Source organism: Ovis canadensis, chromosome 3 (assembly GCF_042477335.2).
Source record: "Ovis canadensis isolate MfBH-ARS-UI-01 breed Bighorn chromosome 3, ARS-UI_OviCan_v2, whole genome shotgun sequence".
NCBI classification, from domain to species: domain Eukaryota; kingdom Metazoa; phylum Chordata; class Mammalia; order Artiodactyla; family Bovidae; genus Ovis; species Ovis canadensis.
Window position 1 is genome coordinate 138696269 of NC_091247.1, and position 26039 is coordinate 138722307.

The following is a 26039-nucleotide window of genomic DNA, read 5'->3' on the forward strand; positions in this document are numbered from 1 at the left end:
AGTCTCCAAGTCCCATTCTTTTTGGGAACTCACTGGGCTCTCGTGCCTGTGATCTTCACTCTCCCAATTCTTAGGACAGAAAGAGGTGGCATTCTTATTCCTCCTTTTTATGCAGGGGAAGACACAGCCTAGAGGAGGTAGGTGGTTTGTAGGAATTACATAACACACCAGAAGGCTCAGGCTGTGTGCACTGCCCTGGGGACAAGGGCCCTCGGCATCATGAGAGCCCGCATAGAAAGAACTTGGAGATCAGACGATGTTGGAAGGCAGGTGAAGTGAGAGCCCGCCTAGAAAGAACTCGAGATCAGACAATGCTGGAAGGCAGGTGAAGTGGCCTCTTAGCCTTTCAGCATTTTGTCCCCACTTCCCCACAATTAGAAAATAATAAGCCCTACCCTCAAGAAGCTAGGAGTGCACGGAGACTTAGAGAAGCATTCTGTGATTCTGTGAGTATACAGGTGTGGGAAGAAGAGAATCTAGAAATGAGAGGTGGAGTTTCTTTAGAAGCAGATAAGATAGTTCACAAGAAAAACAGGTAGTGCTCAGGAACTGTGAGGAGGTGTGGGGCAGTCACTACCAATGTCTTGTATCTATGTAATCCTTGATACCACAAATGAGGAGGGTGAGCAGGCTGAAGAAGCTGACTGGGAGATAGCCAGCTGCCTCCAGGGGAGTTTCCAGGAGCAGAGGTGATTTACATGCCATTTGTGGCTGATGTTTGGTACAACTGGCATAAACAGGGAGCTCCAGACTCGGAGACCAGGAAAGGCAGTGTGGTCTTCACTGTGGTCAAGAGCACAGGAGAATCCAGAGAATGGCAAAGGAAGTTGCTGGAGGCCAAATACCGAAGCCACCATTGAGAGGCTTTGGAGGCAGAGATGAAACAGCAGGACAGTTTCCCAAGTTAAAAGAATTAACCCATTCTAACTTCTCGCCAAAGGAGAGACCCATCACCTCCATCCTGGACACAGGAAGCCCCTAGAACTGCTTTCTGAATCAGCCTCAGTTCAGATCCATCTGTCAGTGGTGATCAGAGAAATAACAGGATAAAGGTGTTTGGTGAGCCCCTCTGCTTGGTGGGGTGCTAGGTGCTTCGCGTTCATCACGTCACTTGCCGTTCACAGGCGCTCTGGATAACAGTTGCCTCCTGTTACGGATGACGACGTGTAGGTTGAGACCCTTGGCCAAGGCACACGGTGAAGTGTTAAGAGCTGCATTAAAACCTTTCGACCTGGAGGCTGCTCTGCAGCGCCCCAACCGCCTCAGACCCTGCTCCTCTGAACTTTGTCAGACAAGGACCTCAGTATGGTGCACAATCCCTTTCCCACGGAAAACCATCTACCCGTGGACCTGACGCTTCAAGTGGTGAAACTGTAGGATACGATGACGATGAATGTCACTCTGTGCTTGGTACCATCCAGGAGACAGACCTCACAGAAAGGTGCACCCTAACAGTGCATGGATAGAAACGAGTGTTAGGCCATCCAGACCAAAACCTGCTCTCAACTACCGTTCCAAAGTGTGAGTTGGTTCCTGGATGCCTCACTTTAAAGAACGTGAATGCTTCCCAACTCTACAGAGTAGAAGAATCCCAGTCTGTCTTCGAACATGGGAAAGGCTTGTAATGTGAGTGATGACAGGTCCACTCAGAGTGGGGCAAACCAGAACCCCTGGTGGAGGCCACAAGATGAAAGCTAACTCCTTGCAAGGATGATTCTGTCTGGACTTCTCAGGAGATGGTAAATTCCCCGGGACCCGGATGTGCAAAGACAGTCACAGCTAGTGTTTTAAGGACCCCTCCTCTATGCCAGGGTTACCAAAAGCGTCTCAAATAATGTTCCCCTTTGAAAGTGCTTCTTTTTAACACTGCCATGTTTTAAGTGAAGAAACTTCACTTACAGAGAGCTAAGCATCTTGCCCAAAGCTGATTCATAGGCCCTTTATGTCATGACACCTCTCTGGCATCAGCTAAAGAACCGCACTGGTGGGGGTACTGAGGAAGGACTAGGATCAGAAGGGTGACTTTGAAGGGAATACTTCCTGAGAGGCAGTGACTGATTTTTCCTAAGGGGGATTCTAGGTACCTGCCCCCAATTGGCCAGAGGCAGAGCCAGGAAGAGGCTGGACTGCCTAGAGGGAGGTGGACAAAAACAACAATCTAAGCCCAGGATCCTGCCCCTGCCTTTCTGGGACTCTGATGTCAGGGCCTTAGGACCTCGCCTGCATTGAACTCTACTCCAGAGAGGAAATGGCCAGGCCGACCGTGCCCAGCCGTGGCCGCAGGGGGGCAGCAGTGCCTCGGTGCTCTCGCAAAGTGGAGCTGGCCCAGAGAAGTGCTGGTGAAGCCGGAGTCTGTCTCCACTTTCTGGGGGCTCTGAAACTTCTTTGTCTCCCGTACCTCACTTTTCTCTCCACAGGCACATCTCAGAGTAGTGATTCCATTTTTAACCCTCCAAGAGGCATGTCCACGTGGGTGTAAATGGGCCAGGAGGCCCTGCCTGCAGCCTCCCCAGTCCCTGGACAGGATCACCCTGGCTCTTTCCTCCTTCCTTTCCAGGACATGACGCCTAGCCTGACAGGGCTTTCTCTGTGTTTTATTTTACAAGCTAGCTAAGAGAGAAGGTGATCCATTGGCGCTCTCCAACCTGTAGAGGGATTGGGAGTTCTTGAAGGCCCCCCAGGGCTCTGACAAAACATCTGCAATTAATGATGCTTCTTGAGCTCTGGAGACAGGATTTATGCATCTAATAAAGTCTATAACTCCAAGCTTAGGGGCTGGGGCCAGAGGCTGAGAGCAGGAAGTCCCACGGGGGCCGGGGAGGGGGGTCCCAGGCGGCTCTTAATGGAGCTGTGCATTTCCATTGCCTTCTCTAGATTCCCCCTCAGGCGGCTGTGGGAGGTGAGGAACAGGGGGACAGCAGGTATAAGAGGCAGGTGTGGCCACAGCAAGGCAGACGGCAGCATGGACGCCAGGCAGGCAGCAGTGCTGCTGCTGGTGCTGCTGTTAGTAACAGACAGGAGCCACGCTGAAGGACCGGGGAGCCGGGATGGAGGAGACCAGATCTTCACGGTAAGTGAGCATGCCTGTCCCCGTCTCACCATTTTCCCGGACCTCGGTTTGAGACTTCTAGAGAAGGGAATGGCAACCCACTCTAGTATTCTTACCTGGAGAATCCCATGGACAGAGGAGCCTGGCAGGCTACAGTCCATGGGGTGACAGAGTTGGACACGACTGAGTGACTGAAAACAGCTTGAGACTTACACTCCAGGTTCAAATACTCTGGCTGCCTGGGTCACTGGGTCCTCACATCTGAGGAAATGACTCCTGAGCCTCCTACAACTTGCCCTGGAGGTCACTCCCTTCCCCTTGTGATCTAAATCCCCAAGGCCCTCACCCATCTTCCTTCCCGGATGGCTCCATACCACAGGAGGAAGACAGTGGTGCCCACCTACCACAGGATGCTCAGACCCCCAGGTCACTCCTGCGCTCCCTGCTCCAGGCCATGCAGAGACCTGGCCGGAGTCCAGCCTTCCTGTTTCAGCCCCAGAGGTGAGTCTAGGAGGGACAGAGGCAAGGCCAGGGCTGAAGGGAGAGGAGTGGGAGGAGAGGAGGAAAGGGGGGATCTGGAAGGACCCATAGCTGAGGGTGGATCTCTCCTAAGGTTTGGCAGAAACACCCGGGGCTCCTGGAGCAACAAAAGACTGAGTCCCCGAGCTGGAGAGGGGCTGAGTTCCCCCTTCTGGAGCCTGGCTGCCCCTCAGCGCTTCGGGAAGAAGTGACGTGTCATCTGAGGTTTGCATTCAAGGCCCACACCCCAAACTGCCATGTGTCCCCTGCGAATAAAGCTGTCTGGCTTCTGAATCCGTGTGCACGTGTCTGCATCATGAGACACAGGAGGGAGTCCCAAGACAAGAACCACAGCCTCCCCCACCACCACTAAACCCAACTCTCCAGGAACACAGGCGATGGTGTACCCAGATGTCAGTGCACCCACCAGAAGGGCAAACATGGGGACGCGTGGGGAGCAGAGTGGGAGGCACACCGGGGACATGACCTGGCGCTAACCCCCTCCACTGCTGACCACTCAGGGAAACAGACCAGGACTAAAGAATCCAAAAAGCAGCACATTTATTTGGGGCTCTTAATGGGAAAGCCCCCAGTTTCATTCCCCTTGGTCATCACCAGTTACATGACGGCAGAACCTGAGCCAGCTGAGGCCCTGTGGTCCCTGGCTCCTGGCCCTGTGCCTTCTTCAGCCTGCAGTCTGTGTCAGAGGTAGAGGTGGCACCTCCAGGGGGTACCAGAGCTGGGCAGGCGCACAGGCCGGGTGCAGGAAGAGCAGGGAGCAGAGGATGTATTTCATGAGTCCTGCCGTGGCTTCACTTGCTGCCCGCCATGATCTTGAGGTACTGCAGGGCACGGCGCGCAGCCTCGCCACGGGCTGCCTCCCTGGTGGCTGCAGAGCCATGGCACACGGTGGCTGGCTGTGTGGACAGCTCCACCAGGCACTGGCAGAGCCCACTCAGGCTCAACTCCTCTGGAGACCGAGAGAGAAGAGGGAGGCAGTGTTGGGCAGGAAGGCAGCACTGGGGCGGGTCCATGTCACTGTCACGCCCTCCCAAGCCCTCATTCCCATCCATACTTGCTCTGGTCTAGTCCCCACCGTCCCCCGGCCCCCCGACTAGCCATACCAATATCCAGGTAGCTGACATGGAAGGCCTGCTCCTCAGAGAGCTCACTGAGGACACTGCAGCAGGCAGGGCCCAGAGCGCCCAAGGAGCCCAAGGAGCAGCTGCGGAGGGACAGGATCCTCTCTCCCACCGAATTCCGCAGAGAATCCCAGGTGCAGCCTGGGCCTCGGTTCCGAAGTCCATCTAGGCGGGAGCCCACACCCTGACAAGACAGGGACGGGGGAAGGATGCAGCCAGGGGCTCTGAAACCAGGCCCTGAAGAGACATTCCATGCCCAAGGAGAAAAGCCCAAAGAATGCTTCCTCGTGTTTGCTTCCCACCTGCCAGTCAATCCCTGGATTGTTTGGTCTCTAAGTCGTGCCTGACTCTTCTGCAACCCCACAGACTGTAGCCCACTAGGATCGTCTGTCCATGGAATTTTTCAGGCAAAACTACTGGAGTGGGTTGCCATTTCCTCCTCCAGGGGATCTTCCTGATCCAGGGATTGAACCTGTATCTCCTGCCTGGCAGGCAGATTCTTTACCACTGAGCCACCCAGGAAGCCCAATCCCTATGTGGCCCCTTCTAACTACTAGACTGTGGACCAGATGGTCAGGCAACCTTTCTATTCCAATAACAGAAGCCTCAGGTCCCTTGCCCTGGGCCAGCTCCCTTCCCCAAAGCACTCACCACGCAGCCCTACAGCTGAGGCTGAAAGGGGGCCCAAGGATCCCTGGGTCCAGAAGGAAAATGGGCAGAAGGAGGTCTGGGGCCCAGGAAGCTCACTTCCAAGTCACAGACCTGAGTCCTCAGTGCCCTGCCCTGGCATGGAGGATGGAGCACGGGGCATGGCCCAAAAGCCACTCACAATGGAAAAGTGATCGTCTTCGGGCTCTGCCTCGTTCCCGTCCCGGGCATCCAGAGGCACTGTGTGCACTCGAAGAAGCATTTTGGCCGCTGCGTTACGCTTTGCCAGCTTTTTGGACGTGCCACTGCCTGCCCAGGGGAGAGGGCTGCTGAATTATGGTTCCCAGTAGACCCATTGCTTCCACCCAGCTTAAACTTGGGCTGAGGGTCCCCTCAGTGGCTGTCAATTGAAAAGGGGAACTCAGGATCTGCCAGGCACCCAAGAACCCGGCTGGCCAGAAGAGGAGGGCAAGAAAGGGTGCAAGGAAGCAGCAGCCAAACCAGGGTCTCAGCCAGGAGCGTAGAGAGAAGCTGGGAGCTGCCCCTGGCCAGGGCTGGAGTGCTGCGGGGTAGTCACTACAAGCACTCCCCTCCGCCCAGTTACCAATTTCAATGAAACGCTCCACTCGGCAGGTCATAGTAAACTCTTTGCGGTGGGCTGGCCCAGACTCCTGGGTCACCGTGTACTCAGGCAACCGCCAGCCTTTCTGCACCACCAGCTCCTTGGAAGGGAGAAACAAGGGTGTGCAAGAGTGTGTGAGAGAGGAGTCCTCACATCCCCCCCACTCCCGTCCCGGAGTCTCAGGTTCCAGGTTAGAGGAGGAGTGAAGGGAGGTGGGTGGGGAAAGCCCTCAGAACAGGGTACCTGGCCCCTATCAGCTTCCCCCACAGCCCCAGGTACAAGCGAAGGCAGGCAGGCATGGGGAATGAGGATGCAGCCCACCTGCAGGGCGCCGACCGGGTTGCACTCAGACTGCTGAGGAGAGACTGGGGGCTGCGCCTCCATGGGGGAGCTCCTGAAGGAAAAAGGGCCCAGGGCCAAAGCTGAGGGGACTGGCTCCTTCTGCAGCTGCCCAGGAGTCCTCCGCCCTGCTCTTGTTTTCCCCACTGCCAGCTCCCTGCTCCCCACCAGGCAGACAGCTGTCTCTCCAAACATCAAGCCCACCTCCTGCCCCCTCCCCCCGCAACGAGGTCTCCTCCAGGTCCCAGGCTCATTTCGATTTTCTGGAACACTTGATCATCACCTAGATAGGACAGTAGAGAGGAGGGTATATCCAGTCCATAGAAGCACCTGATGGGACTCAAACACAGGACCATCATGCGGCCAATTCTAAGGAAAATGGGACTAGCAAGACCTTTAACGTGGTCAAATACTATCCACATGGTACTGCCAAATTATAAATTACCTCCTGTCTCAAAAGCTTACCACCTGGTGCAAATTCTTCAAACTCTGGTCCCCAACTATTCCATTCTCTGTTCACTCTCAGACTTCCTCATGCCTTACCAGCCTGGGTCTAAGGGCTGGGAGGCCAGGAGCCAGGACCCTTTTCCACCCGCCTCAGGCAGTCAGGAGAGACAAGATACCTGGTTGGGACAGCAGATGGAACGGGAGTAGCAGCCGCTGCAGCTGTAAAAACCGGCACGTCCTCAGGCAGTGAAGAGTCTAGGGGAGAAAAAGAACTTCCCGAGGGGAAGGGGGCCTTTGATTCACACCCACATGGGGTGGTGGTGGGGAATAAAAGGTGGGGGACCCAGGTCCTCCTGACCTGCCCTCCCCTAAGAAAATCTCTTCCCACCAAAGCCAAAAACTTAGGGAAGCTCAACCACCAGTTCCACCTGAGATCTTCTGGTGTCAAACACTTGATCAAAAATACTAAAAGTGGGAGGGGTGTTTCTTCCTACCCAAGAACCGTGGGAGCAACCAACGCCAACCTGAGTGCAGAAGAGGGAACAACATCTTGCTGGAGAGGAGAAGTATGTTGGGGAGCAACCCCCTCCAGCCTCAGCCTCCACCCCTCTCCCTCCCCAGGCCCAACCTGGGACCCAAACCATAGCCACAATCCCACACTGCGGCTGGCCACTGCCTCCCAGCATCCCTCACAGCAGCAGGAGCCCTGGAAACATCCTGCTCAGGTTTCAGGGGAAGCTCTCAGGAAGCAGCCACGTCAAGGCAGCTCAGTGTCACCAAGCGAAGCCTATGGGGCCAAGGGGCTGACGCAGGGGCCTGGGTTCCTGACAGAGCCTCTAGGATCCTCGGCCGTTCCTCCCTCACCTGCTGTCCTCCAGGGCTGGCTCCAGCATGCTCCCCCCTTTGAGGTGTTTGAGGGCCACCTCAGCTGCCTTGTGCTTGGCTGCTTTCTTGCTGGGCCCCTGACCTGAGAGAGGGGATGTGGGCAATACTGGAGGTCACTAGAAGGATAGAAGAGAAACCAGCATCCCACAGCCTCTCTCCTCACAGCCAGAGGGAGTCAACCAAGCCCCATCTCACCAACCTCCCTTTGCCCAGCGCTGGGAAGTGTTACCCTAAGTGCTGGAAGGAAGGGCCCTTGTCTTTCCACAAGTTCCCCAAATCAAGTCATGCCAGGTAGAATTGTCCTTGAGGTTAGCCACCTGGAAGTTTTTTCTCTGCCCTACTTTCCTCTGGGGAGCACTTTCTTTCAATACAGATTGCTGGAAAAATAGAAAGAGTGTAGGCTCCAGACTCAAAACCTGGTTCTGCCATCTACTAGGCATGTGATCTCGCCCCAGCCATTGAATCTCTCTCTTGGTTTCCTCACATTCAACATGAAAATACTACCACCTACATCACTGGATTCGGCCAAGGTTTAAGATTAAGTGGAACTTGATTAAGCACCTGGAACAGAGTCCAGCACAGCAGGCACTCACTCCCCTAAATGCTACACTGAGATTTCGACTTATCTCCTTTTTCCTCTAGGATGACAACGATCCACCCGATCACTGTACCAGTCCTGCTTGCTCCCCTAACTCTCCTAAGTCCTAGGTACCTCCTCACAGACCTGTTCTCCCAATCCAGTCAGTGATTTTTCCCCTAAAATTTCTCCTTCTCTCACTGGTCTTGAGGAAGAGGACCGTGAAGAGACTCCAAGCAATAAAGCCAATGGGGCCCTGTGAATGCACACCCCAGCCAGGCTGCCCAAGCCTTCCTCACCAGTGCAGCTGGTGTCGCCAACGGTGACCCGGAAGGTGAAATTAGGCTGGTGGGCTTGGCCCTCGGCTTTGAGAAGGTCGTACACGGGCGTCTTCCCTATTCTGGTCCCATACTCCTGCAGAAGGCTGATCGGGGTCTTGCCCGGGTTGGCTGCCAGCATTTGCTCTATACTGGGGGGAGGGGCACAGACCCTTCATCACATTTCCCCTCTCTGCACCCACCTGGCCAAGCACTACCATTATCAGACCCATGCACACTATGGGGGACACTGGGTCCAGGAAACCTCAGGCAGCCACTGGCTGGGGTCAAAGTGGAGGAGAGGTGCAGGCTGGGAAAGCAGGGTCCACTGCCCCAGGGCAAGCGGGGAAAGCACTGTTCCTGTCTCAATTAGGGCGGGGGATCCTGTACCCCAGTGCAGGTTGGAAGTGCATGTCCCCTGACACAGTGCAGGCCAGGAACCCAGTACCCACCAAATGCACTGAATGTCGGGGGCATAAAGCCTAGTGCCCCAGTGCAGTCTGGGAACCGGGCCAACCCCAACTAGCTAAAGCTGGAGGCAGTGGCCACTGCCGGGGTGCATGCCGGGAACCACGGCCCACTACCCCAGTGCTTGCCGGGAACAACCCTCAGGCCAGGTGCATGCTGGGGCCGCGCCGCTACTCTCTCCGCACCGCGCCAAGCTCTGCTCCCTGCAGGGATCGGTACCAGGCGGCTCACCTGGGCAGCCCGCAGCCCGTGGTAGTGCCGGAGCCTCGCTCCTCTTCACTCATTCCCTCCTCCGTCCCCGCAGGCGCCACCGTGACTGCAGCCTCCACGCGCCCCAATACACCGCCGACGAGCTAGGGCCGGGGCCAAGCCCCAAGTCGCGGCCGGTCGGGCCCGCCGCGGGGCATGCTGGGATATGGAGTCTCCCGCCCACCGGACTCTATGAGTCTCCATCGGGAGGGGAGCTATCCGCCCCACAACCCTCCGCGTGGTTCGTTCAGGCAGGCAGCACCGCCTTCTGGGAGGAGTGGACCCTTCCACTGTCGCTTCCCGAGTTGAGGGTGGTTTTTTGTTTGTTTTTTATTTTTAACGACGACCCGCCTCCTTCCTTCCGCGTCTCCTCGCCCCGGGCTGGGACTCGGGGCATGCGTACCAGCAGAGTGGAAGTGGCTGGGGGCGGGGCAGTAAGGGCGAACTCGAGCCTAGGAAGGTGGGGAAGGATGCTTCGGGTACCGAGAAAACTACAGAACCCAGGAGCTCGCGCGCCATCTTTGTCGCAGCTGGGAGGCAGCATGCGCGAAAAGTTTCGCGGCATAATTGGCTAGTCCCGATTTTGCGTGCTTGCTCCAGGTGGATTGCGATTGGTTACCTCATCTAAAGGGGCGGGGACAAGGGAAGAATCAACCCTCTTGACTCCGCCTCTTTCTTGAGAAAAGGTTGTGATTGGCCCAGGTGAGAGGCCACTGTCGGTTGCTGACTCTTTGCAGTCTAGGAGGGTGGGCCCTGCCTGGACGCGGGAGGCGACTAGTCTCTGCCCCTCTGAGCTGGGGCAGTTGTAAATCCTAGTGCACCTCAGTCTCACTTCGCCCTCAGCCTTTGGCCTAATCCTCTGGCTCTCGGGCCTTCGTCTTACAGAACCTGCTTCTTTTTCCTGTGTTGTCCTTCACCACCCTTCTCATTAATTCTCCAGGCTGTCGATTTCCGCTTATTTTCTAAAGCCTTTTTAGAATGGACCTACACCTTTTCCCCTTACTCCACGAGATACCCTCCGGGGCCTGAGAATCAGGCTGTAAGGGACAAGATTAGAAGGACTAAGGCACATAGTGGTCTCATTCGCTTTGCCATGTGTCCCGGGTGTCAGCCAAAGAGAGGGCAAGAGAGAATTCTGGCCTCTTAAGATTAATCGACTAATTTGTGCGGAACAGAACTCGTATTTTTGGGTCCCAGAGTTCCATTTCCTCCTCGCCAAAGTCTCACAGCCACTGGGTAAAGGTGTAGGGAAATTTTTGTGACCTTGGAGAGAAAGAAATCACGAAAAATGTCTGTCTGACTCTAGAGTTCTGGGAATGGGTCAGAGACGAGATGGGCTTGCTCCGTGCGGGGCTAGAGGTCCGATGGAATCTTGCAATAAAAATGAGGGGTCATCCAGGAACACTGGAAAGGGACGGGGCGTTAAGCTGAGTGGATTCCAATTGTTGGACCCGGAGTGGTGGCAATTAGGGAAAAGGAGACAGGCAAGATCGTTTGACAGGGGGAGCGATGCAAGAGCGCTGAGCGGAGGAGGGGGCTCCCATCTGAGGGGTTGCTGTTTCAGGGTATAGGAGGGAGCTTATAAGACCAGTCATAGGGCTTAAGGTCGGGGGTGGGATCCCTCCAGGTCACCGCCAGCAGGGAGGTGCGAGGACCAGACGGGCCAGGGACTAGCCTGGAGCATGCCGGATGGCAGCAGCGGGCTCCTTTAAGAGGCCGTGGCTCCAGCGCAGCATCCCCCGCTCAGGGCGTGTCCGTCCCGGGGGGCCTGGGGCGGGGGCCTCGGAAGGAGCGGGAGTTCAAGCCGTGTGAGGACGGGGTTTGGGGTCGGGGGGTGGGGGGAGAAAGCTGGAACTGACACACCCGTGCACCCGGACACCTCACGAGCATCGCCTGTGACGGCGCCCCTGGTCCGGTCGAGGGCAGCGGGGGGAGGCGGGAAGGAGGAGGAGAAGGAGGAGGAGGCGGGAGCAGCATCCGGAGCCGAGCTGCAGCAGCGCCGCCTTTTGTGCTGCGGCCGCGGAGCCCCCGAGGTGAGAGCCGGGCCGAGTTGTGGAGGGTGGGGGGCAGGGATGGGTCTGGGTCCTGGGATCCAGGTACCAGGGAGGGTCGGGACGCAAGATGTGGCGGGGTGTGGGGAGGGTGGCGCGGGGATGCTGAAACGGGATGGAGGAACTGGGGGACCTGGACCCGCCGCCTGTGGGGATGGGAAGGAGGGGAACCGAGCCGAGGGACGCCGCGGCCCAGCTTGGAGGCAAAGGGCCTCCAAAGCTGGAAAGGAGTGTATGGGGTGGGGGTGGGGGGATGGTTGGGGGACAGACTTAAAGGACAGCGGGCAAGAGAACATCTTCCTCTCCTCCCACTCACCCTCAGGAAGAGGGAGACGGAAGGAGGAGGAGGAAGAGTTTCGGCCCCACAGGGAAGGAGAGGAAGGACAAGGCCTCATGGGCCCCTCACTCCCCCTCCCCACCCCTTGCGCGCGCACAGGCACACTTTGCAGGCTGGACCTGAGGATTATAGGCAGACAGCACCTGTTCCTGGATGCCCAGGTGATGGTCATCTTCCCCTCCCCCATCCTTATATGGCTTTCTCCCTTCTCCATCTCTCCATTTGCTCTGGCTCCCCTAACCCATTTCCCCACCTCAGGCCTTTCATGAACCTCCTCCCTTTTCCCTACACACTCTTTAAACTCCTTGGCCTAAAAATAACCAAGAATCCTTTCCACAGAGTTAAACTCCTCTAACCATGGCCTTGGCTAAGGGGTCAGAGTGTGCATAGACAGTGGAAGGAAATAGTGGGGTGTCCCTTAGAACTGAAGGAAAGTCCCACGGTTTAGCTCCCTCTTGGGAGGAGAGTGGGTCAGGGCCTTAGGAAGGGGTGCACACGAGGTCTCTCCCGCACTCAGGGTCCTCTCAAGCCACAGTCAGTGCCTCCCTCTAAACACCATTTCCCTTTCAGCTCACAGAATGGACTCCATGGCTTTGAAAGCTCTGATTTTTCAGCCAGACGGTCATACCTAGGGAAGGCAAGTAGGAGGGATTCGGTAAGGAAAGGACCTGAGTAAAAGCCTTGGGTCTTCCTGTCCAGATACTGAAGTTTCTCTGAAGCTTTAGGTCCTGCTCTTTCCTATCTCTCCTATCTCACACTTAAGGGTGGAAAAAAATTTTGCCCTCTCTAGCCGGGCAGCCCCTCCACTCACTCACTATAGGGACTACGGGATGCTGGGAAGACCAATGGTGTGAGATACTAACTCCAGCACTTGTGAAAACAAGCAACTAAATATCCATCCTGTAATTCAACCCAGTTACCGGCAGGAGAGTCAAGAAGCTTACATAAAGAAGTGGCTCAGGACTTCCTGGGTGTCCTTTCAGCTACAGAAGGCAGAACCCGTGTAAAATCCGACTGCGGTTTGTAGGTTCCTCCCTGAGAGGTGATGCCGTGCTACTCTGGCTTTGCCAGGAAGAGGACCCTAAATTCTAGTACCCACTACCCTGGCCTCGCCCTGCGACTTAGACAGGCAGTCCCTCCTTATCCTGCTGGGCTGGGAGAAAGAAAGGATTAGGGAATCAACCCTTTCAGGAGTCCCTGTTGGGGCAGAACAGAGGATAGTGTGGAAATGACACCAGCAGGGGACACGGGAGCTGGCCACAGACACTGGTCTGTCTGCTTCATTTGCTCCCAGAAGAACTAGGGGCAGCTGTGTTGGGGAAAGGTGATGAGGAGGCAGGGGCGCTTACTCCAGAGTAGACTAAGGATCTTCCTCTGGTTCCTTCTCTCTCTACTCCCTTTTCTATCCCCTGTGTTTACCCAACTCCCTCTGCATCTGTACCATCCCCGCCGCCTCTTGCTTTGAGGAGGCAGACGAAAGAAGGGAAGGGACACCGTTTATAAAAACCTACTGCTGCTTGTTAGGTGCTTTCCATATACTGATGTTTATAGGGAGCTTCCTGTATGCCAGGTAACAGGCCCACGAACTTTATTTGGATTATCTCAATACCACTCATAACAATACTGAGAGGCAGTGTGATCATCATCTCTATTTTAGGGATGAGGAAACTGAAACTTAAAGAGGTTAAGTAATCTGTTCAAAATCAAAAAATCAGTGGCCAAGGAGTTTAGGATTTGAATCCAGGTCTGTCTGACCCAGAGCCTGAGTTCTTACCCACATAATAGCTTGCATTGCCACCGTGTAAATTAGTGAGCACTGTCCCCATTTAGAGATGAAGAAACTGAGGTTTGTTAAGTCTCAGGCAGGGACTTTGCAGGCGGTCCAGTGGTTAAGACTCCATGCTCCCAATACAGGAGGCACAAGTTCAGTCCCTGGTCAGGGAACTAAGATCCCACATGCCTCATGCCACATGGCCAAAAATAAAGTCTCATAGTCCAGGTCACCCAGCTGGAGACTGCAGTCAAGAGCAGAGACAGGACCTCAACCAGGCCACTCTGCTTCTCAGGTCGTCCGTGCTCCCTCCCTATCTTGCTGTCCAAGGCTGGGTGACAGAAATCGATAATATGCATTCTGCAGTTTTCGTTTCTTCAACTTAAAATAGGTTTTTAAATTTCTTAATAAAAATACCCACAATTCCATCTACTTAGCAATGGTTATACCCTGGTATCTGTCCTTCCAGATCTTTTTCAATAGCACCCAGCTCAGGAACAATTTGTTAAAAATACACAGAACTTCTTCCAGGCCCACCTGAAGTCCTGAGTAGCAGGGACCCCTGTGAGCCACTATACCTTGCTCCTTGCCTCCCTTTCCCCTCACATCTTAATGGTAGGGCTGAGGGGTGATCCTGGGCCACGAGAGCCGTGGGGTGAGGACAGGGTGCAGAGAAGGAGGCCTTCCCCCTCAGTTCAGAGGAGGTGGGATGTAAAGGATGGGGGGCTCTAGCACACCACTGCCATTGGGACTTGGTTCCCCTGGGACCTGAAAACAAGTTGTGTCCTGGGGAAACAGAAGGTTGGAGACCCAAGTCTCCCTTCTGACCAGAGAGAAGAGACGGCCTCTCCAGACTCCAGAATCTACAGAGAAAGACCTGGTGTCCAGCCAACCAGAAAGACAAAGCCAGGAGCCCGGCACTGTGCTCATGGCATTCCCTACATAGTCTTACTTAGCCCTCACTACCCCATAAGGAGTCTCAGAGGGATTATGGTCCTTAAACTAATTTGTGGCAAAATCAAGATTCTAGTTCTGATCTCTCCAAATCCAAAGCTGGTTCCTTTTCCCCTAAGCAGTACTGCCCCCTCCCAGCCCTTTTGGTACCCACTCTACTGGAAGAAGAAGTGGTGCTGGCTAGAGGTTTAGGGGCTGGACCTGCGTGAGGCTGAGGGCCTAGAGTTAGGGATGATCTCCACTTTTACCCTGGCTTTCAGGGGAAGGCATTCCCCCCTCAGGAGGACACAACAGACAAGCTGTGTAGTTCTTTCCAGCTGAGAATAACCCTGGGGCCAGGACCATGGATTCTGTAAGAAGCAAAACAAAAGCTGCAGCCAAGTGGCCAGGAGCCTTGGCCAGGAGGGGTTAGAGTGCTTTATTCTCTCAGGACCTCAAAGCCTGCAATTGAGATCATTCCCAGTCCCGAGCCTTGGGTCTCCTTTCCCTGGGAAGACATTCCTTACACCCCCACTCAAGAGAGACAGGAAATCTTCCTCCCTTTCCTGAGTGCAAAACAGAGTCCAAGACGGTGGCGAGGGCTCGTTACGGGAGCCCAAGACTTAGACAGATGGCCTGGCCTCTCAACTGAGCCCCCAAGACAGCCAGCCAAGCAGCCTGGCATTGACATTCTGCTGTTAAACAGGAGGGAGAGAGAAAGGACTTAAAGGGTTGCCTTGCCACAGGCCTCCAGCCTTTCAGGCAGAAGAACCAAGGTGTGTGTGTGGGGGGGTACTCCCTGCTCCCACAGTACCACCAGCAAACAGAGAATCTGGTACCTGAAACTGATTTGGGGCCTCTTGGACACAAAGAGCCTCTTCTGCATAATTTACGGACCACTCTGTCCCCATACCCAATCTGAAGCAGAGTTCTGCACAGTGAGCATTTGATAAATATGGTTGACAGAATGACTGACAGATCCACCCGCTCCCGTCACGTCCCAGCCCTTCCCCCATGCTCTGCATAATTGATGGCCAGGGAGACAGTTCCCCTCGCCCAGGGGGACCGAGTGTCTGGGCCAGGGGCTCCTGGCCATGATATCACCCTCCAAAGCCTCGGCGCCAGGGCCCAGCTGGGGGGCAGTGGGACACAGCTGGCAGGTCAGAGATAAAGGGCACAGAGAGAGGGTGTGTTCAGGAGAGAGGAATCTCTCCTTCACTAGAATTCCCTGGGGACTCAGCTGGCCACCTCCACTGCCCTCACCACACACACGCACACTCACTCCTTCAGGTCAATCTGCAAGAGCTGTCAGTAGCCTGAGAACGGGGAAAGGGTGGGTTGAGCCTGGCTGGGTTCTCCCTTTTCTTTGGTCCCATTCACTACTTCCTCAGCTTCTTCCACTGCCCGAAAAGACAAACAGGTGAAATGGCTTCTCTCTCCCCAGCTGCCGGCCCTGGATACAGGAGGGGGCCCCAGGGGAGGCCTGGGCAGGTGGAGGGAAGATCGGCTTCAAGTGTCGTTGAGCGTGTCACCCTCTCTATGCCTAAGCCTCCTGGCTGCCAAACACCAGATGAAGGCTGAAAATTTCCTTTACAAAGCCAGCTGTTGTACCTACTCAGAACTCAGCTTCTCAATAGGAAAGGAATCGGGGAGGGCACAGATCTCCTGTTTTTCAATCCCCTTTCATTCAGCTCCTTTTTCCGTGTCCTTTGCCTCCCAAAGCAGTTTTTCAGCCCATCCTTCTTAGGACTGCCTCTCCCTGCGCTTCACGCTCTTCTTGTTTCTCAGCGAGACAGGCCCTCCTTTTCTGGTCTGCCTTTCGCCCTTTCTCCTGTCCAGTCTCCCCGTTTTCCCATTTCCTGCTTTCTCTATGGCACCGCACCCCCAATGCCAACCCAAGTCCCCTCTCTTCACCACCACAGCTCTCCGTCCGCTGCACTCGGGGACGGGGGTGGACATGCGGAAGACGGGACGCAGAGGCGGTGGGTGGCTGGGGTCGGTGGTCCCTGCCTGCAAGCCCGCAAACCAGCACGTGGGCCAGCCCAGGTCAGGGGCGGGGCCCTGGCGCGCCGCTCACGTGACTCCGGGCTAATCTTGTCCCGGTGACTTCACGCGCCGCCTCGGGTCCAGTCGTCATGGTTACGCCGCAGCGCCCAGCGCTTCCCCCAACCCGCTGCGTCCCTTCCCGGACCCCCTCCTCTCACGGCCGGGCCCCCGCCCCGCCCCCAGCTCCGCTCCACGTGACGGCCAGGAAGGAGGTCGGGAAGGGGGAGGGGGCGCTGGGGCCGTAACCCCTTCCTCTCCACTGCGAACCACCCTCGCTCTGGCTTCTGGCTGTCTGAGCGCCCCAGTCCCGCCAGCCCTCCCTGCAGACCCGCCTGGGCGGAGTGTCGGGAGCCCCAGCCTTCGTTCTCAGCGGCCCCAAAAGGGCGGCCGGCTTGAGAGGGCACAGGCAAGAGCCCCCGGGTCCTCCAGCGGATGTTCTCCAGCGAATTGGCACGTTGCTTGGCCTGTCGTTTGTCTTACTGTGTGCCTCGCTTCTTGAAGCCGCCGTTATCTCGCAGGATATGTTGGGGGTCCGGAGGCTGGGATTTCATCTTTCTGAGCCTCGGTTGTCTCAAGAGTGTAAAGAGACCTATAATACCACCTCCTTCCCTGGAGAGTTCTGAGGAGGGAGGGAGCTGATGCTTGCGTGGTGTACATGTGGTCCTTAGGACGACCCTCGGATGCATAGAGCAGTGGTCGCGCCTAACCGGGCACCTTCATGCGCCCTGGATGCTGTTGGAAGCCCTGGGATCCCGTGTGGCGTCGTCACTCTCAGTGCAGGCTCTCAGGACGCCCGACCACACTGTGCCTCCAATGGCCATCACGGGGGAAGCACAGCTGAGACGGGACGCTAACTCAGAGCCTGGGGGTGGGGGCACTTCCAGGATGAAGTGAAACTTGGAGGACAACAGATGGCGTGTGAGAAGCGCCTTCCTGACTGAGAACGACTGGGCACTGAGCTGGAGCCTCATCCTAGCTGAAGTACTTTGGGCAGGTTATTTAAGACCTCTAATACCTCTGTCAAATGAGAGTAACTTACACGCCTAACTCAAGAGATTTTTAGGATTAAATAAGCTAATGGACCTATAACAGGCTAATGTGGGTGGTGTGAGCCTGGCCCAAACACCTGATGAAGCCTGCGAACAGTCTCAGTTCAGTAGGCCTGGGTATGAACAGCAATGGAAGATGAGACTGGGGAGGGGCCAAGAGCATGGAGGTGAGGCCACAGGGCCAAGGAGGGGCTACTAGAGGGTTTGAAGAAAAGGGGAGCACAAAAGGCCAATTTGTGCTTTAGAAAGATCCTTCTAAAGGGTGGGTGGAGAATGGGGTGGAGGGGGATCTTGGGGCAGTTGTCCTAGGTCAGGTGACAGCTACTGAGGGCTGGATTAAGGCAGTAATGTGGAATAGAGGAGAAACTAGTAAGGCATTGGTTCTGGTCTTTACTGATGTACCAGGCATAAGAATCATCTCAGGTGCTTGTTAAACACTTAGGTATTTGAGAGGCCTGGAAATTGTTACAAGAGCTGAGCCCATCAGAGGTGCCAAGTCTCTCTGTGCATACATCCCCACCCAGGGAGTCCTTTTTATTGTAGATTTCCTGCCACCCCTCTCCAGAAGCTCTGGTGCAAGGAGTCAAGGAGGGACCCTACTATACTTAGTAGTTGTTGGGAATTTTGGCCTCCGAAATCCCTACCTCTCAGAATCTGGTAACTGGTAAGATGTGGTGGGAGATGGAAGATGAGATGACTTCTGCAGTCAGGGTGAAAAATCTGCTGCGCCTTAACGATAGCTAGTCTGTCCCTTTGTGCAGTTGGAGAAATCAAGGCTCAGATACAGCTTGGCTGAGGTCAGCTATCAATTGGGACAAATCTCCATTGATTGGAAAACTAGGTAGTAGGGGACAGAGTAGTGAAGAGGAAAGGAGATGGGCCCGTCTCTAAGTGAGCCCTGAGGGAGCAGCTGGGCCAATGGAAGGGATAAGGTGGGGGGAGGAGGAGGGGGGGACGCAGCCCTGACAGTTTCTGCATGCTCCTTGCACAGTTCTACCTTTTCCCCCTGTGTCTTTGCTGGGCACAGAGCTGACCAGCTGTCGCTCGGATCAGCCCAGGTGTGTAGCTGTGAGCACCTGAGAGACCCAGATGTGTGCCTTAGGATAAGACTCTCAGCAGGATCACGTATCAAGTACATGAGTGTGAGGCCCAGGTGTATCACATGTACGCGGGAGGGCGGGAATGTCATCTGAGAGTGCCTGAGCGGCAGAGTCTGAGCAGTGTCGTGTTTGCTTCAGTGCGAGGGAGGCCTACATGTTACTGTTAATGTGTGTAAGATTGAGACTCAAAAGTTGTGCGTCTGAAAGACCCTGATACAACACATGTGTGCGCGTGAGCCTCAAGTGAAAGAAACATGTTTTCCAGAGGTGAGTTATAGTACTCTTACAGGGAGAAGGGAACTAGTCTGTTACCACACTTGAGATTGGGGCATACTTCCCCAGTATCTACCTGAGCAGGGCTGTTAGCTGTGTCCGCCTGAGAGTGATACTTAGGTATGTTGCCTATATACCTGAGTAAGGAAGCTTATGTTACTAATAGATGCTAGAGAGGAAGCCTGTGTATCAGGTTCCCCAAGATGGGTCACAGCTGAAAATTGGAGGTGGATGGGTATCTGAAGCTAAGATATGTGTTACTTCTAGGAGTGTTCTTGTGTGCCCAGCTCCCCAGCTCGTGCCTCTGCCTCTGTGTACCTGAGCTGGGCACCTGTGGCTTTGACAACTCCTCCCTCTTCTTCCACAGGGCCCACCGCTTACCACCACACTGGGGCCCAGAGGCCATGGCCTGCCTCCATGAGACCCGCACACCCTCCCCTTCCTTTGGGGGATTCGTGTCCACCCTAAGCGAGGCATCCATGCGCAAGCTGGACCCAGACACTTCCGACTGCACCCCCGAGAAGGACCTGACGCCTACCCAGTGTGTACTCCGAGACGTAGTGCCACTTGGGGGTCAGGGCGGGGGCGGGCCCAGCCCCTCCCCAGGTGGAGAGCCGCCCCCTGAGCCTTTTGCCAACAGTGTCCTGCAACTCCACGAGCAGGATGCAGGGGGCCCAGGGGGAGCCACTGGGTCCCCTGAGAGTCGGGCGTCCAGGGTCCGAGCGGATGAGGTACGGCTTCAGTGCCAGAGTGGCAGCGGCTTCCTGGAGGGCCTCTTTGGCTGCCTGCGCCCTGTCTGGACCATGATCGGCAAAGCCTACTCCACGGAGCACAAGCAGCAGCAGGAAGGTAGGCTGTGTGCATGAGGCCCTTTCCTGCCTCCCTGAGCCCGAGATTTGTTTGGACAGCCGCACCAAAGTCGTGCGATGACCCTTTCCCCCTCCAGAGCCCAGCCCCCGCCCTTTATTTGTCCATCAGCCACTGGCTCCCCAGCTTTATTTTGAGCCACCTCTTCATTTCCTCCTGTCCCCTCAAACCTAACCTTCTTGGCCCGTTTTAGCTGCTTTTCTGCCTCACCCTCCTTGAGTCATTTCAGCCAACCCCAGGCTTTCCCCTATGCCTGACCGCCCCAAGGGCCAGAGGGTGGCTCTCTGAGCCTATGGCACTGTGCCTCCTGTCCACAGACCTTTGGGAGGTCCCCTTTGAGGAAATCCTGGACCTGCAGTGGGTGGGCTCAGGGGCCCAGGGCGCCGTCTTCCTGGGGCGCTTCCATGGGGAGGAGGTGGCTGTGAAGAAGGTGCGGGACCTGAAGGAAACTGACATCAAGCACCTACGAAAGCTGAAGCACCCAAACATCATCACCTTCAAGTAAGGTCCAGGGCAGGGGCTGTGGTACTCTGCCCTCAGCGCACTCTTTTGAGGGCAGAGACCTACTTGGGTAGCAAGGGATCTTCTGAAGTGGGTATCAAAATGGCACAGTTGGGAAGGGGGTACCAGCTGTGGATCAGGGGGCTGCTGGGGTGGCTGAGGCCTTCATCCCACTGTGTTCGGCCCCCAGGGGTGTGTGCACCCAGGCTCCCTGCTACTGCATTCTCATGGAGTTCTGCGCCCAGGGCCAGCTGTACGAGGTGCTGCGGGCCGGCCGCCCCGTCACGCCCTCCCTGCTGGTCGACTGGTCCATGGGCATCGCCGGCGGCATGAACTACCTGCACCTGCACAAGATCATCCATCGGGACCTCAAGTCCCCCAAGTGAGTCCGCGGGCGAGCAGGGAGGAGCGCCTGCACAGTCTCCTGTAGGTGTCCCCACCCAGGGCAGCGTGGCCATCTCCCTGCTTTCAGACCCTGTCCTAAAGTCCGCATGGCCATGTCAGAAACCCTTCCCAAGTGACAGCCCTATCTTGAGAGGGCTGTGGTAAGCCCTCCATTTCTGGGTGTCCCAAATGACTTCAAGCAGTAAGAGTTGCTGCAGCTAGAGGAGGCGCGTGGAGGGGCGCGGACCCCAGCTGACTACACTCTTTACCAGCATGCTAATCACCTACGACGATGTGGTGAAGATCTCCGATTTTGGCACTTCCAAGGAGCTGAGTGACAAGAGCACCAAGATGTCCTTTGCAGGGACAGTAGCCTGGATGGCCCCTGAAGTGATCCGCAACGAACCTGTGTCTGAGAAGGTTGACATCTGGTGAGGGCCAGGTTGAGGACTGAGTGTGGCAGCTGGCCAGCGGTGGGTGGGGAGAGGGTTGTTCCAGGGCCTGAGTGCAAGTGAGATGAGCCTGCAGTGAGCAGGGCCTCTGGAGGAAGGCATCCTCCCAAGTGCTGTCCCCTCTCATCCCTAGGTCCTTTGGCGTAGTGCTGTGGGAGCTGCTGACTGGTGAGATCCCCTACAAAGACGTAGATTCCTCAGCCATCATCTGGGGTGTGGGAAGCAACAGTCTCCATCTACCTGTGCCCTCCAGCTGCCCAGACGGCTTCAAAATCCTGCTTCGCCAGTGCTGGTAAGGACCACCTGGGAAGCAAGGGAGTATGGATGACAGTTAGCCAGCACCCAGGATCCGGGCACCCAGGCCCAGAGTCCTCAACAGGGAGAAGGGAACCGGGCTCCCAGATATGGCTCTCCAAGACCCCAGGATTCAGAGTGTGGATCGGGGCACTGGGATAAAGAACTGAGAGGAGCTGGGGAGACCAACAGTCTGCAGGGGTGTGTGTGACCTGTTTCCTTATCTGCAAAATAGGGACAGCAGCGCCTGATAGAGAGGGTGCTTATCAAGTGCCAGTGCAGGCCCAGCGCAGCCGCTGAGCATGGCTGGCTGGACCTCGAGTAGACTGCCTCAGGACACTCCCTGGAGGGCCAGGGCCCCGCATCCTTGTTTGGAACCTAGACCGTGGAGGAAGGTGGGAGATTTCTGATTTTTCATTAAGCATTTCCCGAAGTGCTTTTTTAATGGAGTTACTCAAAAAGGTTTGTTTTGGCAAACAAGTTGCAAGATAGGATTAAATAGGTTTCCTTACTGCAGGACTTTAACATACTACAGACAGCTTGTAACATGTCCTGCCTAGTTGACCAGGGAATCCTTTTGTCACAGCAAACATTCTAGGGTTGTATTCTCCAGGACCAGGACACACTTTGGGAAAGGGTGCTCTAATTCCTTCCTGAAATGCCTCTCTCCCCCCAAACTTTGTTCCATCTAGGAACAGCAAACCACGAAACCGCCCATCATTCCGACAGATCCTGCTGCATCTGGACATTGCCTCAGCCGACGTACTCTCCACACCCCAGGAGACTTACTTTAAGTCCCAGGTGTGCCGTGGAGAGGAAGACGAATGCCCCAGTTCCCTCTCTTTGCTGAGATAATGATACTCTTTGAGGGGAGGCTGGGAAGAAGGGTGGCTGGGATGGGTAGATCAGCTCTTGAACGGCTGGGACCTGACTTGGTTGATCCCGTGCCTCAGTCCTTTTTGCTCCCACACACAGTCTGCAGCAGCTCAGGCACCTACAGGTCTGACAGGTAAAGGGATGTCCCTCACTGCGAAATGTCTCTCCACCCCCAGGCAGAGTGGCGTGAAGAGGTAAAGCTGCATTTTGAAAAAATTAAGTCAGAAGGGACCTGTCTGCACCGCCTAGAAGAGGAGCTGGTGATGCGGAGGAGGGAGGAGCTCAGGTGTGTGCCCGTGTTTGGCACGGTGACTTCAACAGCTGCAGGGCCACTAGAACGGTTCCCAGAGACTGGGATAAATGATGGCAGCAGGTGAAGCCAGCTCACCTCTGAACACTTCTACCCATTTCAGACATGCCCTGGACATCAGGGAACACTATGAGCGGAAGCTGGAGAGAGCCAACAACCTGTACATGGAACTTAATGCCCTTATGTTGCAGCTGGAGCTGAAGGAACGGGAGCTACTCAGGTAACCACACACGCCCTCATGCACCAGTTCCCATCTTCTGAAGCTGTACCTGACTCCCAGAGTCTACTGAGCCTTGGCCCAGCTCCCTGCTCACATGCCTAAGGCGTTTTGTCTTTAGGAGGGAGCAAGCTTTAGAGCGGCGGTGTCCAGGTCTGCTGAAGTCACACCCTTCCCGGGGCCTGCTGCACGGGAACACAATGGAGAAGCTAATCAAGAAGAGGAATGTCCCACAGAAACTGTCACCCCACAGCAAAAGGTAGGACCAACTAGAGTTGACAAGTGCCACGGTTCCAGAATGGCAAGGGGATGCTGGAGAGACAGGTGTAGGGCTCAAGAATGCCAGGAAAACGATACTTAGGTGGGAGAAAGGTGCCTTTTACTGCCTAAGTAATGTGTTAAATCTCCAACTTGCACTTTCCCTCTCCCACCAGGCCAGATATCCTCAAGACTGAGTCTTTGCTACCCAAACTAGATGCAGCCCTGAGTGGGGTGGGGCTTCCTGGGTGTGCTAAGGGCCCCCCCTCACCAGGACGGAGTCGCCGTGGCAAGACTCGTCACCGCAAGGCCAGCGCCAAGGGCAGCTGTGGGGACCTGCCTGGGCTTCGTGCAGCTGTGCCGCCCCATGAACCTGGGGGACCAGGAAGCCCCGTGGGGCTAGGAGGGGGACCCTCAGCCTGGGAAGCCTGCCCTCCAGCCCTCCGTGGGCTCCACCATGATCTCCTGCTCCGAAAGATGTCTTCATCATCGCCAGATCTGCTGTCAGCAGCATTGGGAGCCCGGGGCCGGGGGGCCACAGGGAGAGCTGGGGATCCTGGCTCCCCACCTCCAGCCCGGGGAGACACGCCCCCAAGCGAGGGATCAGCACCTGGCTCCACCAGCCCGGATTCACCAGGGGGAGCCAAAGGGGAGCCACCCCCACCAGTAGGACCTGGTGATGGTGTAGGGCTGCTGGGAACTGGAAGGGAAGGGACGGCGGGACGGGGAAGCCGGGCTGGGTCCCAGCACTTGACCCCAGCCGCACTGCTGTACAGGGCTGCCGTCACCCGAAGCAGCCAGGTAAAGTACAGGGAGCTGCCTGAGCTCTTCCCCTTCCCTTCTCCCCACTGTAGCTCCCACTTATGTTGTCTCAAGCCATTCCTAACACTTTATATAACCATGTTTCCTTATCCCGAGTTCTTGATTTCTTTCCTCCTCTGACCAGTCCACTCATCTTTCCTGCAGAAACGTGGCATCTCATCAGAGGAAGAGGAAGGAGAGGTGGACAGTGAAGTGGAACTGACCTCAAGCCAGAGGTGAGTGATGGGATTAGGGGGTAACAGCATTCTTAACTTTCCCTGCAAGGTGCAGTCAAGCTGTAACCCTGGTTGTTCCCACTAACAGGTGGCCTCAGGGCCTGAAAATGCGCCAGTCACTATCTACCTTCAGCTCAGAGAATCCATCAGATGGGGAGGAAGGCACAGCTAGTGAGCCTTCCCCCAGTGGCACGCCTGAAGTTGGCAGTACCAACACGGATGAGCGGCCAGACGAACGGTCTGATGACATGTGCTCACAGGGCTCAGAAATCCCACTGGACCCACCAGCTTCTGAGGTGGTTACTGGCCCAGAACCCAGCTCCTTGCCCGTCCCACACCACGACCTACTCAGAGGGGAGCAGGTACGTCACACCAACCAGGTACTGACCAGGGAGTAGACAGCCTGATCATTTGAGCACTACTGGGTAGACAGATGCACAGGCCAGAAGAGAGGTACTTAGCCTCTATGTCACTCTGTAGCTGAAGCTGTTCCCTCTCATACTGAAGAGCAAATATTCACCTAATAGAATCTGGGAGGTTTCAAGTACTTAGTAAGGTTGCTTGCATGCTACCTATAAACTGCAGCCAGGGGGCAATCCTGAAAGTCTGGTACCTCGGAGAATGGCCTGAACAACTGAAATTTAGAGACAGTAAAATCACTAACTTGCTACTACAAAGATCTCAGTGAAGAATGCTGAAGGACTCTATCTGCCAAGAGATGCTGCATCTCACCTCCCTGCCTTTCTGCTCTTTTTACAGGGCCCTCCCAAGGCTGAGGACTCAGACTGTGACAGCACTGACCTGGACCCCAGCAGTGGTGAAGCCTTGCGGCCCCCAGCCTCCCTCCCTCCATGAAAGCCACCCTATCCCTGTACATAGAGAAATATTTATATAAGTAATATATATGCGCCACATAATCAATAAAGACAGGGCTGTCCCAGCCTTAAGTTGGGCTCGAGGGAGACTGACCCCCTAACCAAGTCACCTGATAACTCTAGGGACACTGGCAGCTGTGGAAATGAAGGATAAATACTGCCCTAGAGACATGGTTAAGGGCAAACTGGCCCCTTCCTGCTTCGCCCCCATGAGTTCAGCCAGTGGTGAGGCAACATGAAAGCCCAACTTGCCTATGTTCCTTTACTTTTTCTGCCCAGACCCTAAGGAGCAGGAAAGGGAGCCATTTAGACTGCACTTTTTTTGGTTTTGTTTACTGTTTACACATTTTGCACTTGGGAGGAGGGAGGCTAAGGCGGGGTCCTCCCCTCTGAGGTTTCTCAGGTGGCAGTGTAATTTCTTTGTCCCTCCATTTCTCTGCCCAAGCCCTGGCTTAGGGCCTAGGGGAGGCCAGGAGATTGTGAAAGCATGTGATGGCTCAGGCTGAAGAACTGGGGTATTGTTTTAAGTCCCTACTTTTATCTTGGTGCCTGACTGGGTGGGGACTGTCATATTGTAACCCCTGTGAAAAACCTTGAAATATAACCACTCCATGCAGGCCCAGCTGTTGAGGGTTTTCTTGGTGAATGAATGGGGTAGCTTGCATGGTTAAGTAGGAGCCGTGGGCTTTGGAAATTACCTAAAATGCTGAATGACTTGCTCCTTTTATGCTTTAAGTGATGCTAACCACTTAGAGCACCAACCTAAAACCTGCATAAACAGGTCTATCTTTATAAAGGATTGCACTAGGACAGACCTTAAAAAAAAAAATCCATCCTTATTAAACAGGAGTGATGTCTGGACAAGGGTGTAGGTATTCCCAGGAAGGTGAATCCCAGTGAGACAAATTCTGCTGCTTCCATGAGTATGCGTGTGCACCCTTCCAGTGGGAAGTGCTTGCTTACACTTTGCAGACATGTCTTAGAAAACTGTAATCCCCATTCTTCTGGACCAAGGGCACAGCCAGCTTGCTATAGGTATTATTAAGATCACTCTGCAATGCAGGCTCAAGGACTACAGAAAAAGATGGGAGTGGTAAAACAGAAGAAAACATCTTCACTGGAATAAACACTTATATTAAAAACCCA

The 26039-nt window shown here is 55.3% G+C and overlaps 3 protein-coding genes across 12 annotated transcripts; 2 read left to right on the forward strand and 1 right to left on the reverse strand.

The window, feature by feature from the left end:
• The first annotated feature begins 96 nt into the window (after nt 1-96).
• NPFF (neuropeptide FF-amide peptide precursor) lies at nt 97-3862 on the forward strand. Of its 2 annotated transcripts, XM_069584273.1 has the most exons (4): nt 1125-1739; nt 2875-3070; nt 3429-3550; nt 3663-3862. In XM_069584273.1, the coding sequence occupies exons 2-4, from the start codon at nt 2963-2965 to the stop codon at nt 3778-3780; spliced, it is 348 nt and encodes a 115-aa protein (XP_069440374.1). In that variant the 5' UTR covers nt 1125-1739; nt 2875-2962; the 3' UTR covers nt 3781-3862. The 2 variants fall into 2 exon arrangements, with proteins under 2 accessions (XP_069440373.1, XP_069440374.1); XM_069584272.1 differs by having other exon boundaries at nt 97-3070.
• A 250-nt stretch (nt 3863-4112) lies between these two features.
• Nucleotides 4113-10185, reverse strand: TARBP2 (TARBP2 subunit of RISC loading complex). Of its 6 annotated transcripts, none has more exons than XM_069584279.1 (10): nt 9245-9914; nt 8528-8697; nt 7631-7733; nt 7261-7290; nt 6943-7038; nt 6302-6374; nt 5963-6080; nt 5540-5667; nt 4693-4894; nt 4113-4538 (listed from the first exon to the last, which is right to left on the reverse strand). In XM_069584279.1, exons 1-10 carry the CDS (start codon nt 9295-9297, stop codon nt 4381-4383), a joined length of 1131 nt encoding a protein of 376 aa, XP_069440380.1. In that variant the 5' UTR covers nt 9298-9914; the 3' UTR covers nt 4113-4380. The 6 variants fall into 6 exon arrangements, with proteins under 6 accessions (XP_069440380.1, XP_069440382.1, XP_069440381.1 ...); XM_069584281.1 differs by lacking the exon at nt 9245-9914 and adding an exon at nt 8998-9132; XM_069584280.1 differs by lacking the exon at nt 7261-7290 and having other exon boundaries at nt 9245-10185.
• An 838-nt stretch (nt 10186-11023) lies between these two features.
• On the forward strand, nt 11024-25515 carry MAP3K12 (mitogen-activated protein kinase kinase kinase 12). Of its 4 annotated transcripts, XM_069584276.1 has the most exons (15): nt 11250-11295; nt 11750-11811; nt 19190-19671; nt 20007-20190; nt 20381-20572; nt 20847-21005; nt 21160-21318; nt 22013-22121; nt 22373-22482; nt 22610-22726; nt 22845-22982; nt 23158-23782; nt 23948-24018; nt 24107-24380; nt 24778-25515. In XM_069584276.1, exons 2-15 carry the CDS (start codon nt 11804-11806, stop codon nt 24871-24873), a joined length of 2724 nt encoding a protein of 907 aa, XP_069440377.1. In that variant the 5' UTR covers nt 11250-11295; nt 11750-11803; the 3' UTR covers nt 24874-25515. The 4 variants fall into 4 exon arrangements, with proteins under 4 accessions (XP_069440378.1, XP_069440377.1, XP_069440379.1 ...); XM_069584277.1 differs by lacking the exon at nt 11750-11811 and having other exon boundaries at nt 11024-11295; XM_069584278.1 differs by lacking the exons at nt 11250-11295; nt 11750-11811 and adding an exon at nt 17348-17394.
• Nucleotides 25516-26039: the final 524 nt, after the last annotated feature.

Excerpts from the sequence above, each read along its gene's own strand:
- NPFF (XM_069584272.1), top strand. The coding sequence starts at position 2,843 with ATGGAGCTGTGCATTTCCATTGCCTTCTCTAGATTCCCCCTCAGGCGG. Across the intron at positions 3,071-3,428 it reads GAGGAGACCAGATCTTCACG|GAGGAAGACAGTGGTGCCCA; the intron begins GTAAGTGAGCAT and ends TCCATACCACAG. Across the intron at positions 3,551-3,662 it reads TTCCTGTTTCAGCCCCAGAG|GTTTGGCAGAAACACCCGGG; the intron begins GTGAGTCTAGGA and ends ATCTCTCCTAAG.
- MAP3K12 (XM_069584275.1), top strand. The coding sequence starts at position 17,579 with ATGGAAGATGAGACTGGGGAGGGGCCAAGAGCATGGAG. Across the intron at positions 17,617-19,189 it reads GAGGGGCCAAGAGCATGGAG|GGCCCACCGCTTACCACCAC; the intron begins GTGAGGCCACAG and ends CTTCTTCCACAG. Across the intron at positions 23,783-23,947 it reads CCGTCACCCGAAGCAGCCAG|AAACGTGGCATCTCATCAGA; the intron begins GTAAAGTACAGG and ends TCTTTCCTGCAG.
- TARBP2 (XM_069584279.1), bottom strand. The coding sequence starts at position 9,297 with ATGAGTGAAGAGGAGCGAGGCTCCGGCACTACCACGGGCTGCGGGCTG. Across the intron at positions 8,698-9,244 it reads ACGGGCTGCGGGCTGCCCAG|TATAGAGCAAATGCTGGCAG; the intron begins GTGAGCCGCCTG and ends CCCTCCCCCCAG. Across the intron at positions 7,039-7,260 it reads GTTGCTCCCACGGTTCTTGG|TTCTTTTTCTCCCCTAGACT; the intron begins GTAGGAAGAAAC and ends CCCCTCGGGAAG.